The following is a 17,219-nucleotide window of genomic DNA, read 5'->3' on the forward strand; positions in this document are numbered from 1 at the left end:
ACACAAAAATCTACATATACATCAGTTCATTATGGCTTTGACTGTCAACATCATACTCCTAGCCTTCCAAGCATTCGGAACTATAGGCCTCACTGGTAAATAGCATCCCCATTAAGAACCTCAGAAGCTAAATTTCCAAAGAGCTTTCTGGGGTGTCATACAATAACAGCTCCAATATGGAATTCCTATTTATGAAACAATAGCCACTTCATGACATTTCCTACAGTTACAAAACAAATGGTTTTCACAAAAGAAACTACTGCTGCTGCTAATGATTAGAGAGAGCTGTTAGGGAAATCTGACTGGTAATCTACTTCAAGTGATGGTTGTCCCAATGATTTTTAAGATACAAACACAAAGAAATTCTGGACAAAATAATTTTGGCCCAAACTCCCACTTGAATGTAAAATGCCAACGTATTCAGAATATAGAGAGAGATGTATGCACAATGGGATACACCCAGGTTAATGAAGATGTCTCTACATGCACAGGTCTGGTATCAAAAGTGGCCAGAATCTTTGCCCAGCACTGCAGTGTACATGTAGAACACCTTTGTATCTAGCCCAGATATCTTAACTATGGCATGCAAATATATGGCTACACTGTGCAATGAAGGTCCTTACAGGAACCAGCTCCAAAAGAGCTGACACACTTGCACAGCGCAGTGTAGTCCATGTAAACATACCAGCCTGAGTCCCCCCAGAAGGAGCTCTGAAGCTCCATGCTCTAGTTTGGCATGAGTTAGCTTTGCAGAGAAAGCAAGACATCCATCTGATGTCCGTGTCACTCCAAGATGTGCATCAGTCCATATCTACATCTGAACTCACTGAGGTGTAGCTTCACAAAACTGCACAGCAAAGTGTAATGGACCTAGAAATATCAGTATGCTGTAAAAGTAAATATGGAATTTGAAACAGAAAATGATGTAAAGGTGTTATTGAAGAAAAACAGCCACAGAGGGGGGAAAAGAAAAAAGATATCTCTATGAGAAGCTCAGGCTGGTCACCCCAGTCATACCATCACTCTTGACACACACCATAAGCACCGAAGTGCCTTAAATGCTAGGTTAAAATGCTACATTCATTTTCCTTTTTCTCTGCTTTGTCCTTTATTTTCCCTGTCTTTGAAAGCACTCTCTGTTAATAAAAGTGTCAGGTACCTTCTCAGAATGTCACTGCTGCATGCCAAGGATTTTTATGAAACCAAATAGCAACGACTGCTGCTATGCAATGATTTCTATTGTTCCTCTAAAAAAAATGAACTTTAGAGATAAGAGCTGTAGTCATAGAAGCTTTAATATATCATTAAAAATTGTTGTGTTTTTTCTTTAATCTTATTGGTTTTGTTTTGTTTTTTTTTTTTGTTTTCATCTCAGAGAACAATTTTGGAGAGCAATAATTTATTTACTATAACTCTTCATCTTGGAATCAGCCCTAGCAACTAGTAGATAAAACTACATGAAGACGTCAGATGTGTGAATCATTCCATTGTACCTTACCTAAAGCATAAGCACAAAAGGTGGTAAAAGCACTGAACAGCCACACCCAGGTCGGAACAAGTCCAGGACTGGTACCTGAAATAAATTGGGTAGTGAGTCAGTACAGCAGTGGTTAATATCAAAGCAATCCACCAAGATATGCATATACATAGATACAAGCTGCCACTGATTAGCCTACAATGGCAAACAGAATTAAATATTTGGTTTTGACCTTCAATCAACTTGGGTCATCAGTGAGCTCTACCATTTCAAGCAAACAATGACCAGGCTTGAATATACTTGTGCTGTAAAGAAAAGAAGATAAAGTAAAGGGTTTTGGTCCTGAAAAGACTTTAGTATTGCACAAAATAATAATAGAAGCTAAGCAATAATTTTCACAGCTCAGGGGAAGAATACCCATCAAAAAATAGTTAATGTCTATGTAATATTAAAAAAATAATAGCTTTTAAGCCTAATCATTTTTATTAGCACCAATGGCAGTTGTATGGCAGTTTTAACATACGGATCTGAACAGGAAAATTTTGCTCTTAGACTACGACAGATATTAGTACCTTTTTTTTTTCCTTTTGATAAGGTGCCTAATATTTTTAATGAATCCGGTAAAGAAAGCTGAATTAGACAGAACACGAGGCTCTGTCACTGCTCTTCTGACAGCAATAGCCCTAGGTTATTTTCCAAGAAATCAATCTTTTTTTTCCAAAGAGCGTTCTGTTCAAATTAAACATTCTCCATCGTGAGCCAGCAGCAACCCATCAGTAAGCTCTGCGAAGCCCCCTGGGGTTCCTGCATGAGGAAACGCTTGCACCCAGGGGTGCGCCCGGAACCAGCACCTGAAGGCACGCTCCCGAGCACCTTCCTCTCAACTCAACACCTCGCGCTGCCCGTGTGAAAGAGAAGATGGCACTTCCTGACTCCTAGCTACACGTTTTCAAACTGCAGAATGAAAAACAGCTGTCCAGGAAATTAAGTCTTTTATTCCTGATCCTTTGCATGGAATAGATATCCGATATTCAAAAGACTCGTTAGATTGCAGGAACGTTTTCAATCAATACAGAAATGATGGACACTGTGCTCCTGTGAAACCAAGAGCAGGCTTGCAAACTGCACACAGAAGAACATACTTTAGTCACAATCTCAAATACCTTCGAGTTCAATATGTATCTACTGGGAATGTGTCAAGATGAAATCGTCCCATCAAGAGACCAGTGCTGGATGCTATACTATTACAGAACTTGGTAATTATCAGCTGTATGGAATAAAATGCGAGTGTTTAAGTATGAGGGTAGGTAGTTACACAACATGTAACAGGAGATTCATGGCCTCTGAAAATTTGATGCTCATACAGGATCGTTTTTAAACCAAAACTGCTAGCAAATATCTCTGCTTCTAGAATTGTTGCAATAAACGTACAAACAGCTCACGGCAGAGTACCTCCCAAATCCAACCACATGCACAAGAAATTAAAAGTAACAAAGAAATTTATTTCAGGAAATAAAGTGCTAAGCTTTGCCCAAGTTGTCTAATTTAAAGAAAAGCAAAGATCTTTATATGTTAACCACCTGGGAGATGCTTACCACTCTTCTTTTTTCAACAACTGGTCTGAGAAGTCCAGAATTGAACATTGCCTACGCTCAGGAGCAATCAGCTCCAAATAGCTTTTGACTTGGTCTATCATAAGGAGAAAATATAGGTTTGGACTTTGAGAATTTCAAGAAACATTCGTTTAGAAACTATTTCTTCTTTGTCTAGAAGCAGTCTTGAATGGAGAGGAGGTGAATTTTTTATGGAGTAATGAAAGGGAAATTAACTCATTCAGGCATGGATTCAGGTATAAGGAAATGTGAAACCAACAAAAGTTTTATGAAGAACATTAGGGTGTTCTTTGACTGTGCATTAAAATCCTGGCACACACTTTAAGTAAAATGGGATATTATCATAGAATTCAAACAGCACATCCTGAAACCCATATTTAGGAATGAAATTAAGTTTTTCCAATGAAATGACCTAAATTTATAATGCCACATGTGAGGTCAGACCCTCCTATACGCACATGAAGCCCTGTTAAGGGAATGAGTGTGAGATTCAGGTATGTGTTCCCCCCTGTATCATTCAGAAGTGTGACAGAAGCAGCTCTGTAATTCTGAAAAATTACAATATAAGGATATTTACCTGAGGCAGTGTAGTCCCAGTCATAAAAAGATATTAGAAAATAATTAACTAAAATCATGACAAATCCAGAGAATGTTAGCAGGTTGGGAGCAATCCACAAAGGCACAATCTGTTAAAAATAAAAAAGAAAATCTAAGAAAAATCCTCTTTCAAATTAAAAGTCCTATTTTGAATAAATATTTTATATTTTTTATCAGGAAAGGAGAAGTCTGTATATGACATCATCAATATTCATATTACAGCATGTTTTTCCATTTTCAAAGTAAAATACCGTTTTAATTTCTGGAGCAATTTATTTTCAAATGCCACCCTTTTGCCTTTGATCATTGTGACTGCAGTAAAAGCGTAACATAAAAATGTTGCATTTCCTCTGTTATACGCTATCCCTTATTTGCCCAGACACCAAGGGAAGCTTTGTATGGAACAACTGAAAGAAGCCTACAGCACCCCAGTGTGGCAATTCAGCATCTCGGTGGCAGGGTTTTGCTAAGCTTTCTACTCCCACACTGCAACAAGGAAACTTGCTCTTCTAAAACATGCTAATAATTTCCAATTCCAAACATCAACAAAAACAGACACTTTTAGATTAAGAAGAACTCATTACAAATAGCTCCTGACTTCTCCAGATAGTAACTTTCTGCAGGGTCCCCATCTTCAGCCATAAACTATGAACACTACATTAATTCGTTTGACTTTGTAGAGTGCTGAAAAGGACTCTCTGTCTCCTCCTAAGCCTCTAATTTCTTGTCCCATTAACCCTTCTCAGCTACTCATCCCCTGTGGCTTTCAGGTGTTCCTTACACTGCAGCAGGGGTCCTTTATGGTAACGCTCTTCCCAAGTAGCCCATTTTTTTCCAAAATATTTTCTGAAATAATATATACAACTGTCTACATGATTTTTAGACAGAACATATATAGACAGAACAATATTGTCTAAATAGCAGCTACTCCTGTAACTCAAAAACTATATCAATATATGCAACATGTAAAAATATCGAAGACTTATAATCAAATTCTTTGCAGCATCTAAGGACTCGAAATGTACTTCAACACTATAAAATATTATGAAACAGTTTAAATATTACAGAAAATGAAGCAGAATGATTTCAGATACTAACATTAGTTTTGAAATCAAACTTTTTGTTAATTGCTTTGGACTAGATACATGGACAGACAGATGAATAGATATTAATTTATATACATTTTACATTTCCTCTCTCCTACTTCTATGTAAAAAAAAATTGTATGAAATTGGACTGTTAGATTAACCATCACAATTAGATCTTCCTTCTGCTAGTATCGTACAAACAATAGTATTCAAGAGAATGGATACAACTGATAATATACACTGTAAGCTTTCAAAAATCAGATGAAAATTCCTGAATATTTTTCTGTTACATTTCTTAGATGTTTTCCTTAACAGCATTGGAAAAAAATATAAAATCTGGTAGCTGTATTCCTTATGACTAGGAATTTGTCAGTAATTTTAAAACACTGTATATCAGATTGTACAGTAATTAAAGTATATAATGGAATGCACACAGCTACTATATATATACATACATATATATAATTCTGAGTTATCAAATCCTAATTCTAAATCCCTAAGAACAAGTGATAGCACATGTTTCCTGAAGTTCCTTTAAGGGTTCATATAAGGAAAAACTCTCTTCACTGCACAAACTCATCTTACTAAAGCAACTGCACACTCTGGATGCAGTGACAGCATCACATCTCTTTTTGATACCTGAGGATGCAGAAACTTAGTAAAATGGAGGTTTGTTACAAATTTTCTGTTATCGGATTTGTCCGCTGTCTGTGATCTTACATGAAATGAGGACAGATGCTGATGAAGAAATTCTAGACTGGTCTATTTTACTCTAAAATGGGATCGAAACAGTGCCTCTAGACAACTCCTGTGTGAACCATTTACATGGATATACAGATGCCGTCCAATGTATTGTTTTAAATGATTGATTTCTCCTATATGATTCATAATAATTGTTGTCAATTGAATAAAGTGAGGTGCCATAAATGTCTGCTTTCTAATTAGGTTCACCATTCTAAATAGCCTCAATATCATTATTAAGTTATTACGGGAAATAATTTCTACTTATGCAGTACAAACATGAAGACATTATTTTAACCCACTTTCTTGCTAACCTGTATTTTAGGAAGGAAACCATCAAAGCATGTTGTTACATGTGCAATCCCTTTGGCAGACTTGCAATGAAAAACAGTTACAAGAGATCAGTCCTCAGGAAAACAGCCTCTCCTCCAGTTAGTCATTGTTTTGATCCCTAACTGACCTAATCTGTCTAGGTATTTGGAAAATATTCCAGTTGCAAAATCCCTTTTGTTATAGTCAATGCCCATTATTCTTTTGGTTAGCATTACGCTACCATCACCCTATTTCACAATTCAGAAATCACAGGGTGGTGAAAATTAACTTCTCAAACATATTCGAAAAACGCAGCCTGACTTTACCAGTATCCTAGTATCCTACAAAAGAACACGTTCCAAACTTTATTATCTAATTAACAGACAGAAGAAGTCTAATGCATTGATGCACTACATGATTAATACAACCAGAGGCTCCGCTGGGAAGAATAACATCTGCTCTCTCGCAAAATGTTCTTTATAGTTCCACAAAATACTGATTTCTTTTTTAATGGGTCCACAGTCATTCATGCTTAAAGCCTTAATCCAAACAACAAATGCTTTAATATAATCAACTGCCTATGTGGATAATAATCTGTAAAGTACATGTGTTTATATAAGGCTCTGGTGAAACTTGAAATATTCTTTAAGTAAGTCACTTGAGACCACTAAAATTCTACTCACGCATGATTCTAATGATAAAATCAAAGTTCATAAGGCAACTGGGGGGTCGGTTAATTGACTTCAATGGAGCTGGCATACACCTGTGTATCCTAGGGGGACTTCCTCCTTTTCCTCTTATTGTCCTGCACAAATGTGATTTCTCATGAATACAAATACAGGAAGAAGGTTCAGTGAGTATAGGAGCTAAGTAATGCTGTCCATTATCCATCAAATAGCAAGCGATGGTGCTTTATTATAAAACACAAATCTTAATTAAAGGCAAAAGGACTGTGCATTGAATTAATTCATTAAGAATAAATATAGTTGCATAATCAGAATAATTCTAGAGAGCACGTATAGAAAGTTAATTGTTACCCTATAGCTTCATGCAGGTGTTAATAGTTTCACACACGGTGGCACAGCTGCCATGGGGAAGCCAAAGACAGGACAGCACCCGCTCCAGCCCTTGGTTCTGCACTCAGATCGCCCTCTTTCAGCCCTGTGCTCTGCTTTGGGTTCTCCTCCAGCAAGAAGTGAACAAAATACTGCTCGGCTAGAATTTAAGGAGGTTTAAGGTATGTAAACCTCATATGTAAGCTTATATAACATATATAAACACTTTTCATGGGGCCTATCACTCTATGCTCCATAGGGACTGTCAAGCAGATTGATGCTTTCCTGCCCGGAAAACCCTGCAACTGTTAGAAGAACTCAACCCCAAAGGAAGTTTTTCTCTGGTGATACTTTCTCTTCAGTTTGACAGCAGTCAAATATTTTTGAATCTCCCAAACCAGAGCATGACTGCACAGTAAAGCCTCATCTGCACAGGACTCCTGAATGCTGGGGGAGCTTCTCTGCCTCAATGTTTTCCTCTATATCGGGATGGGAATGGAAACAAATTTCTCTTAACTGAATTATTGAATTTAGTTTCACATCTTGGAATTGCCTTCCTTTTATACCAGGCTCTGGTTATTTTTTAATTCTGAAGTTAGGACATATGAACAGTTTAAGAAATTACATTGAGGTAATGAATGAGATGCTACAATTTTCTTGCTGTACCAAGCATAAGCAACAGCTGAATTATAAAACCCAAACATGGCAGACCACATGCATCCATTTTTCTTGCATATACTCTTCCTTTAAGTCTGCTCCACTCTAAAGATTTCCATTTCAGAGACGTGCAGAAGTTATTGCTTCCTTGAAGATCAATAAAGTTTATATTTATTTGAGATAAAGCCTCTGCTTTTGCCAACAACAGCAAAGATAATTGTGAGCAGTTTTATTTTTAAAAACTGCAGATCATAATGCATTCAAGGGATGCCATCTCCCAATCGTTACGGTGATCATGGTAACCGCTCTCATTTTCAGCTTCTTAGAGAAATGCCGAGCTCCCTAAAGCAAGTACCCTTGGGAGAAAATGAGACAGCACTTGCATAAAATCACTTGCACAGCACAGAGATAAAGCCATGCTGTTGTTAGGTGGCATATGCTGTACAACAATAGTATGTGCTAAGTAAACCCTTTAATGTCTGCAAAGCTGTTTAATGAAAGATGCAACAGAAACTGATGCCTGCTGCATAATGACCAGAAAAAGAAAAAAAAAAAAAAACCACAACAAATAAACCTTGTTTCCCACAAAAAAAAAACACCTCTAAATCCACACATATTCATCTTATATAACTATGTGTCCAGTAATTTGTTATCTTTTATATGGATGTCCTAATTTCAGCTTTATTAATCAATATGTACCTTTAAATGAAAATACTTCTTGTGCTTAAAATAAATTCTTACATTATCACATGATATTCTGTTAAATAAGATCCTTACCTTAATAATTTTGTTCCAGATGGGCTGCATAACATACACAGATAAAGGATTTGTATCCACAGCATTGTACTGTAAGGAAAAAAAGCACAGATGCAAAACAAAGCACTGAACAATGCATATTTTTTTTTACCATTGTATGCTCTTCAGCATCTAAGAACAATAATTCTGGGTGTGACTGGTGCAAATTTATTTTATTCTGATGAACATTCTTACAGCTCTAATTTAATTTAATGGCACCAACCTGGTTTACATTTATCTTGCCAGTGTCTTTATGTACAAAATCAAAGGTCTGGGCTGATACAATGGCAAACAGTTCTGCAATCACATTTTACTTTTAAATTCTCAATCATTTTATACGCTCTCCTATGAGACTCTGCATTTCTTAGATTTTTTATTTAATATCTTTATTTGCACCATCAGTAATGCATAGCCTCAGCAGCAGTTCATTACTCGTGTGTAAAAAATATAGTGCATATGGAATATGGTTGTAAATGGAATATTATCTCACAGAGATACACAGCTTTGGACACAGTCATATCTCCATTGTGCTAATTAATGTAAGATAATATTACCATAAAAATATGTTCTAGAATAGCATAGTTCATTACCACAACAAAATTTTCCTATTGGACAGAGTTGTAAAAATATTACATATTTTTTAAAATTCCAGTAAGTGCATATCTGCAACTTCTGCAAAGTATTTCAGAAATCTCAGCCTGCCTTGAATTGCTGTCGTCTACTTTCTCGCAGAGGACAGTATCAAGACGTAGCCTGCCTTCAGATTTCAGAGCACACACCCAGAACTATATGCACATGAATGATTTTCATGGCTAATGTCGTTCACAGCCAAGTTCTTGGGCACTGGCAGGTCTGCAGCAGCAGAAGCTATATTTATTGGGGTGGACATGCAATTCTTTCAGAAATTCATGGAATTTGAAAGAACATACATGGCGTGTGTTGTTAGCATGATGCATGAGACTCCCAAAAAGAATCACATATATCTGTACACAGCTTTGTCCAAATGTTGTGTGCGGGCAATAAGAGTAAGATAGTGACTCATTAGACCACAATCTGTTGAAGGTGTTCACACATGGAAGAGCTGATGATGGCTTTCATTTCACCTAGCTTTAACGAATAGCTCATTGTTTGTTCTCTCTATAGTTCATTTATCTACCTATCTCAGCCAACTGCACATGGGATGAGCCTACGCTCTTGAAATACCTGTTTCAGCTAATTAATCATCAAAGGAGCCTAGACACTTATCTTAATCTTAGGCACCTGTTAGGTGACTGAGGTCTGGCAAAATTAATCTTTATCTCAGTATCCCCACTCTCCACGCTTTAACACGCACACTTAACCTGCACACCTCAGTTGTCAAAGAGCTTTCAGTGCACAAGTGCCAGCAGGACAAAAGATTAATGCAGCTTGCCTCCATTTTTGAGTTCACAGTCTATGACTTTTCATCCAATCTTTCTGAGCTCCTGAGGGTACCAGCCTACAGAGGGCTTTACCACATTTCCTTTTCCTATCTGCATACAAAGGATGTATTTAAATTACTTTCTGGAAAAAAAAAATATTTGCTTAGTTATTTTTAAAATTGTGGTTGTTTTGATCACAGATAATAAATGTAGCACGCCTGTAAAACTTAGAACATACCTATATGTCATGAACATATACATATTAACAGAATCTTAGAACAGCTTGGGTTGGAAGGGATCTTACAGACCATCCAGTTCCAGTCCCCCTGCCACGGGCAGGGACACCTCCCACCAGACCAGGTTGCCCAAAGCCCCATCCAGCCTGGCCTTGAACACCTCCAGGGATGGGGCATCCACAGCTTCTCTGGGCAGCCTGTGCCAGTGCCTCACCACCCTCTGAGTGAAGAATTCCCTCCTAACCTCTAATCTGAATCTATCCTTTTCTAGTTTAAAACCATTCCCCCTTGTCCTATCATAATCTGACCTAGAAAAAGGCGCTCTCCGTCTTTTTTATAAGCTCCCTTTAAGTACTGAAAGGCTGCAGTGAGGTCTCCCCACAGCCAGGATGAACTTCTCCAGGATTAACATGTGCTGGGGGCCACCACACAAGAATATTCTTAGATACTGACTAATATCTAAAAAACCACCTATCAGCTCCTGGTCAGACAGGGCAGATTAACGTACAGTTTAGTGAAGTGTACTTATTTTTTCTAAAGATATGTGAAGTTTCACTTATGTGTATCATTTTCCTCTGCTGCTGCCACCCATATTTAAAACATGACATAATTACGTCATCAACAACTTTTCTGCCAGAATATATACTAAAATTCTGAAATACATCACGTAAGCACAATCAATTTGCAGGTTAAAGTTTTCACTGTTATGTTATTATGTTATTGTTATTTGCAACTCCACATACTGTATTTTATACTTTATCTTTCAAACACTTGTTATTACAACTGATTGATCTTTTGATGGCACAGCTTCCATATGAATAGCCCAGTCTGATTTGGGATGTAGGATTTGCTTATATTAATGCCAGAATAACAATAACACCAAGCCATAAAATCCCAATGCAAATAGAATAGTCAGCTAGTATTTAATTCACCTGAGAACTAAGGGAATCCACTGAAAATGGGAGAAAATTCAAAGTATTCATTAGTGCTATTGAGGTTGCAGGTGTCCAGGAATCAGACCAAAGTTTCTCTGTAACTATTGCTTGTTACCTCACCTCAGCTGTTACTCGAAGACTACTTGAGGTATGTGACAACTTGCTGACCAGCAAACTCAGTGGATTGAGCCATACCTAAATAAGAAGGCACAATATGTCACCTTGCCTCCTGCTCTTTCTTCTTTGGCTTTCTCCTTCTCCTCCTCACCCCAGCCCTTCAGAGTCATGAATAAAATCATACAATCCTTGTTAAATAACAGCAGCAAAATGATGCTTTCTACCCAAAGTACTCACTGGCTTTCCAGAACAACTACTTGTTCCCAGGAGAAAAAGGAAAAATTTTATTTATTCAAAATGATTCTCTTCTCACAGAGACATTTTGGAAAACTTAAGACACAGTCAACTTTTGTTTCCTTTATGGTTTCCAAAGTCAAGGATCAAAACAGTCTTTATTTGTTACTAAAAAAAAAAATGAGGATGATGGCCAGGTTGTGTCATCTGGAGACATTTCAAGAACCCTCACACTGCTCCCCGGTCATTTCTACGTCTGTGGACGAGCTGCGGTCCTCTGGGTGGGGACAGAACATTCAGTAGGCGTGAAGATGAATGGAAATTTGCTCTTCCCTATTCAGTAACTTTTTTTAGTCAGACCAAAGGGAACATACATGGAAGAAAAAACATTCTGCCAGTTTTCTGTCATGGCAAAAATAATATTTAACAAATAAAAGCTGCTATACAGTTTAACACTCCGCTTTGCTCTGCTCCAAAGAATCTACTAACCTCAAGGTCATTAAATCCTCAGGAGTTTAATCGTCGTAGCTTCCCATAAAAGTAAATCACTTGGTAATATGCCCACATTATGATCAATGAACGTCAACGTGAGAGCATACCAGAACATGACGTGAAAAAAGTACTGCCATTTGCTACTGCATAACTCGGACATTTTCAGGGCACTTACGTTAAAAGTCAGAAGTGGAGGACAGGACTGTTGGAGGTGTTTAAGTGATACAAGTGCTAAGCACTCTCCGGCAAACCCTTTTTGCACTAGAAAAGGGGTCTTGGTTGTCCTTTTACTTACATGAAGAAGAAGGGCTCGGGTTAATCAGAAACTTCTATTAATTATTACAAAAAGAAAGTTGCAATAGTTGGGAGGGAATGGCAGTAGCAGGAGAATAGGAAAAATGGCATTGATCAGCTCCTTCTTACTGCCAGGCTCAAAAATAACTTCTGGTGGTGTTTACTTTTTTTTTTTTTTTTTTAGATAGCTGATATCTCCTTGAAAGTCTTCTGCTTTTCCTCTCCATGTTAGCAATGGCTGCTACCAGAGGACGATACAGAGGGCAGGCAGGACGCACAGACGGCAATGCACACAGACACGCACACACGTACGTGTGCAGCACGTGTCGGACACGCTCTCCCTGTGCTGACCTCCACCCAGCCGCTCCAGCACATCAAGCCAGAGCTGTTCAGAGGAAAGGCAAGGGGAGTAAGGCAAAGGGCAGGGGTGAGGATGAAGGTTTAAACAGTAAGAAAATGCAGGCTAAGGAAAGAAAAGTGAGCAAGGAAAACGAGAGGAAAGAGAATGAGCCAAAGCAAAGGCTTGGCTACACAGGAGAGAAAAAAGATGGGCAAATACAAGAGGCAACTGGTCCAGAGGGGGTGAGCAGAGCCAGCCTGTCGGTGGCCCCAAAGCAGTCTCCGTGACCAAGGACTTCACTGCTCAATGTGTGACAAATGTTACCCTCTGGCTCACATCCACACAGCTTGGCAACACCTCCTGTTACTGCAAACCGGTCACATCCACACCTCACTGCTCTTGGTGGAGGGGCTTGGGGCTGCACTACCTGGTCCTGCACAGCTAATACATGGTTAGCATTGAGTAGAAGTACATCTCAATTCAAAGGATCTGAAACAACCTGGAGACCACGTCGTAACCCAGTAATATGGTATTTTCATAGCAGGAGAGTGAATGTTGTGCATGTTCAAAGGCCCAAATGCCCATGTTGGGAGAGTGCTGAAGGATGGTGAAAGCCCCATAATGGCGTATAATGCCTCCAGAACGGACTATTTCCAAAACAAAGCTATTGTCTTGGAGACAGCTTCTGGAAAAGAAAAAAGAACAAGAGAGTGAGCCAACCGTTAACCAAGGCAGGCATCTGGATCTTCACTAGGGTCCCTGGCCCTCTCCAGCACTGCACTATGGAGGTATCCCAAGAATAAAATTTTGGAATGACTACAACGAAAAGAAGAATATAAAACATATATCTACACAAACTTCAGAGTCAGGAAAGAAAGCAAGTTGCAACAAATGTAGCTGCATTACTTGCTGGGAGAGATTTACTTTAACTGAAGCTGGTTATTATGCTAACAGACTATTGCTTCTCTGTTACTTAAGTTGTCTTACTCCAGGTAGCACCGCACTGTGCAATACAGCCACATCCATTCTGAGATACAGAGCAGAACTGTTGTGAATTGTTTACATCTGAACTGCTAGCATCATGATGACTCTGTAGGTGTTGATTTCATCTTAGCAGCAACAGATTTTCAATGCTTTACATTCCTGCCCAGAAATCAGCTGATTCAACCTGTTCATTAAAATTCACAAGAACTTCATGAAATCAGGACAGGCTTTATTATCCCCATTGTATATGTTGCAAGACTGAGGCACAGATGGACTGTGATTCACCCTAAGAGTATCTAGCAAAGGATACAGCCACAATATTGTTAGAAGTGTCATGTTTGTATACACAATTTAAGTATAAGCAATAACAGTACCAATGTATTCAAATAAAGTCACCCAAATTAGCTCAGCTTTATGCTCAAGTTCACTTTTGCAAAAGGAAATAAATACGTCTATCCAGAATGCAAAGGCTGGAAAGCTTCTTTCCCAGAAAAACTAATGTTTAAAACAGCTACATATCAGATCGCAATCACGGTTTTGGTTGCAATACATTGAATTGAAGGTTCTGTGATCCCTCCAACATTTAATGCGAAATTAGATGCCTGCTATGGAAGAACACACTAGCTGTTCCCACACAGAAAAGATGAGAACCATCTAACAACGATGCAGGGATGTACATGAAGGACATAAATATTGTGAAGCCTGCCATTTTCCTGCAAGCAAACTCAGCAAGCTCAGGCACAAGTATCAAAGAGCCACAGCTGCATACATGTGCTGCATGTGGTCCTGCAGGCATGGGTAACCTCCATGTCACCTCTTAAGTCAAGTGTTCATTGTATTTGTGTTTTCCATGCCAAAAAAAAATATATATATATATATGTGTGTGTGTGTGTGTGTGCGCGTATATATGTTAGCAATGCCTGGCAAAAGAGTGAATGATGAAGAAGGGTGAGAACATGCAAAGAAGTTACTACAAGGTAACAGTATTTGCCTTGAGAAGCACCAGAGCAGTTCTACGCATGCATGTCATTGCCTCAAGATGAGTATTTGGTGAATTGAGATAACCTATGGCTATGGTACATGGATAAAGTACTTCATATTTCTTGTTGGGGAGGCATCAAAATGAAAGAAGCTCAAATGCAATAAGCTCCCTACGTACATTATTCAACATAAATTATCTTGTTCCCCCACTCTAAAACAGGTTCAAAATGTTATCAGACTTTTAAAGTGTTATCAAAGATTTAAATGAATGTTGAACCTGTAGTCATTTACATCCGTTCAAAATGAATGAAAAAGAGAGGAATGGACCAAATCATTTTATCCTCCTCCTAAACTAACTTTTCAAAATTAACTTAGGCAAAATTATGGTCTTTCAGTAAGTTATCTATTGAAAACAGTAACTCCACAGAGTGGTTTCCTACAACATTTGTACAGTGGCACATTTCAACGGTGGAACCTGAACATCTCCTGATCATTTCCCAGTCAAGCATAAATGCAAGCTGGTTGTCATCTGGCCTGGTCATTTGGAAAATTTTGGGGGGTCTGCTGATGGAAATGCTTTGAAAACCTGATGTTCAATGGTGTATCTTTGAAATAAAAATTTTAAAAAGATTTAAATAAGCGATGTCTTACTAACTACCCAACTATCCCTCCAATACGATTTATATCAGTCCAAAATTCTATTAGTTTTGTTTAAAATATTTGGGATAAAGAAGAAGGCATTACACATAGTCTTGACAGTGTTTACCCTTGCAAGTTTTCTGGGTGCATCTCTCAGTGGGAGCCCTATACCTGGCCATGGACCCACTGATCTGGGACTTACCCTTACCCATGCGCCAACATCCTGGCCCAACCTCAACCCATCTCTATCTCCAGGAAGGTGCCTGATGCCCAGGGCTGGGACTGCCCTGGTGTCCCCAGGCCTGCCCTGCTCCTGGCCAGGGTGGTGGGATGGGTCCTGGCTGCCAGGCCCTGTCCTGCTCACCCTGGGTGGCTCCTGATATCCCCAACCCCCAGGTATGTCCCCAGCCATCACAGCGACCCAACAGCTATAGATACCCTCTGTCCTGGTTTCAGGCAGGACAGAGCGAGAAGCTGAAAAGTCCTTGGCTTGGTGTAAGCATTGCTCTACAACAATTAAAACATCAGCATGTTATCAGCGCTGCGGGAGCTGGAACGGCTGTGGGTGCCGGGACGGCTGCGGGAGCTGGAGCTGGAACGGCTGCGGGAGCTGGAACGGCTGCAGGAGCCGAAACCGGGATGGCTGCGGGAGCTGGAGCTGGAACGGCTGTGGGAGCTGGAACCGGGACGGCTGCGGGAGCTGTCACTAGGTTGATAGTAGCATCAATTGCAGCTCGATAGGCACAGGCCAGACCCCAGCACGCCACAGTGATTTGTGTCACTTCGGAACTGCCAGAGTCATGACACCTTTTTTTCAAGCATTCTACCAGTTTTTTAGGATTTTGCAGTTGTTCAGGGGTGAACGTCCAAAACACTGGAGGTGCCCACTGCCCTAGAAACCTGCCCATATCCTCCCACACTCCCTGCCACTCGCAAATATCCCGCCTCAAGACAGATCTCCGGATGAGATTCCTAAGTAGTTGTTTAACCTTAAACAAAACCTGAAGCACATTCAGGAGACATAACAACAAGAACATGCTGGTCTGAGTATCCCAAGGATATTCAACATCTTGGAGAGCTACCGTAACTAGCTCGGGGGATAAGAGGGTGGTGAAGGAGGAAGGGAGAGTGAACAGGTAGGAGAAAATATCTTCCCCCGTCCCCTCCAGAGATTGACTCCCTGATGAAAAAAGGCAATAGGTATAATTGCTAATAGTTTCTGAGATATGGTTTCCGAAGTATAGAGTCGACGACAGTGCTGAGTACAAATACCAGGTTAGAGTCATGACCAGATATCTCATCATTTCATAAGCCATCGTTACACCACACAGTACCATAACAATCTTGAACCAGGGCCCGGAAAGGATAAACAGCATGACAGGGAGCACATACAGAAAGTAACTTGCTATAAAACTCAATTTGGGAAACAGGTACAGCAGACTTGAGATGAAAGCAATCAACATTGTGACTAGCAACTATTAAGCAGGTCGAATACTTATACCAATTTTAGTTTAACACACTCGGGTCAAATCTGTCGATATCTCAACCCTTCGAGCCCCACGTTGGGCGCCAAATTGACTGTTGTGGTTTAGCCCGGCTGGCAGCCAAACACCACACAGCCGTTCGCTCACCCTCCCCCCTCCCTCTCCGGGATGGGGGAGAGAAACGGGAAAGTGAAGCCTGTGAGTTGAGATAACGACAGTTTATTAAGACAGGGAAAATAATAACAATAATAATAATAATAATAATAATAGTAATAATGTGTACAAAATAAGTGATGCACAATGCAATTGCTCACCACCCGTTGACCGATGCCCAGCCTATCCCCGAGCAGCCGGCCCCCCACCCCGGCTAGCCACCCCTATATATTGTTCAGCATGACGTCAGATGGGATGGAATACCCCTTTGGCCAGTTTGGGTCAGCTGTCCTGGGTCTGTCCCCTCCCAGCTCCTGCTGCACCCCCAGCCTGCTCGCTAGCAGGACAGAGCGAGAAGCTGAAAAGTCCTTGGCTTGGTGTAAGCACTGCTCTACAACAATTAAAACATCAGCATGTTATCAGCGCTCTTCTCATCCTAATCCAAAACATAACACCCTGCCAGCTACTAGGAGGAAAATTAACTCTGTCCTACCTGAAACCAGGACACCCTCCTACAGCATTATTTATCACATCTCCTCCCTGCTTATAAAATGTCACCATACCCAGATTGGTAACTAACATACAAGACAACAAG

The 17,219-nt window shown here is 39.7% G+C and overlaps 1 protein-coding gene across 3 annotated transcripts in view; it reads right to left on the reverse strand.

The window, feature by feature from the left end:
- The window catches only part of LOC118251244 (ethanolaminephosphotransferase 1-like), a 61,408-nt gene that overhangs the window by 32,782 nt on the left and 11,407 nt on the right, over positions 1-17,219 (reverse strand). For all 3 annotated transcript variants that reach the window (XM_050708936.1, XM_035553184.2, XM_050708935.1), the window contains 3 exons: positions 8,318-8,386; positions 3,668-3,776; positions 1,499-1,573 (listed from right to left, as the gene is read on the reverse strand). In XM_050708936.1, the coding sequence (XP_050564893.1) occupies positions 1,499-1,573; positions 3,668-3,776; positions 8,318-8,386 (253 nt within the window). The remainder of the gene's footprint in view (positions 1-1,498; positions 1,574-3,667; positions 3,777-8,317; positions 8,387-17,219) is intronic.

Source organism: Cygnus atratus, chromosome 2, assembly GCF_013377495.2.
Source record: "Cygnus atratus isolate AKBS03 ecotype Queensland, Australia chromosome 2, CAtr_DNAZoo_HiC_assembly, whole genome shotgun sequence".
NCBI lineage: Eukaryota > Metazoa > Chordata > Aves > Anseriformes > Anatidae > Cygnus > Cygnus atratus.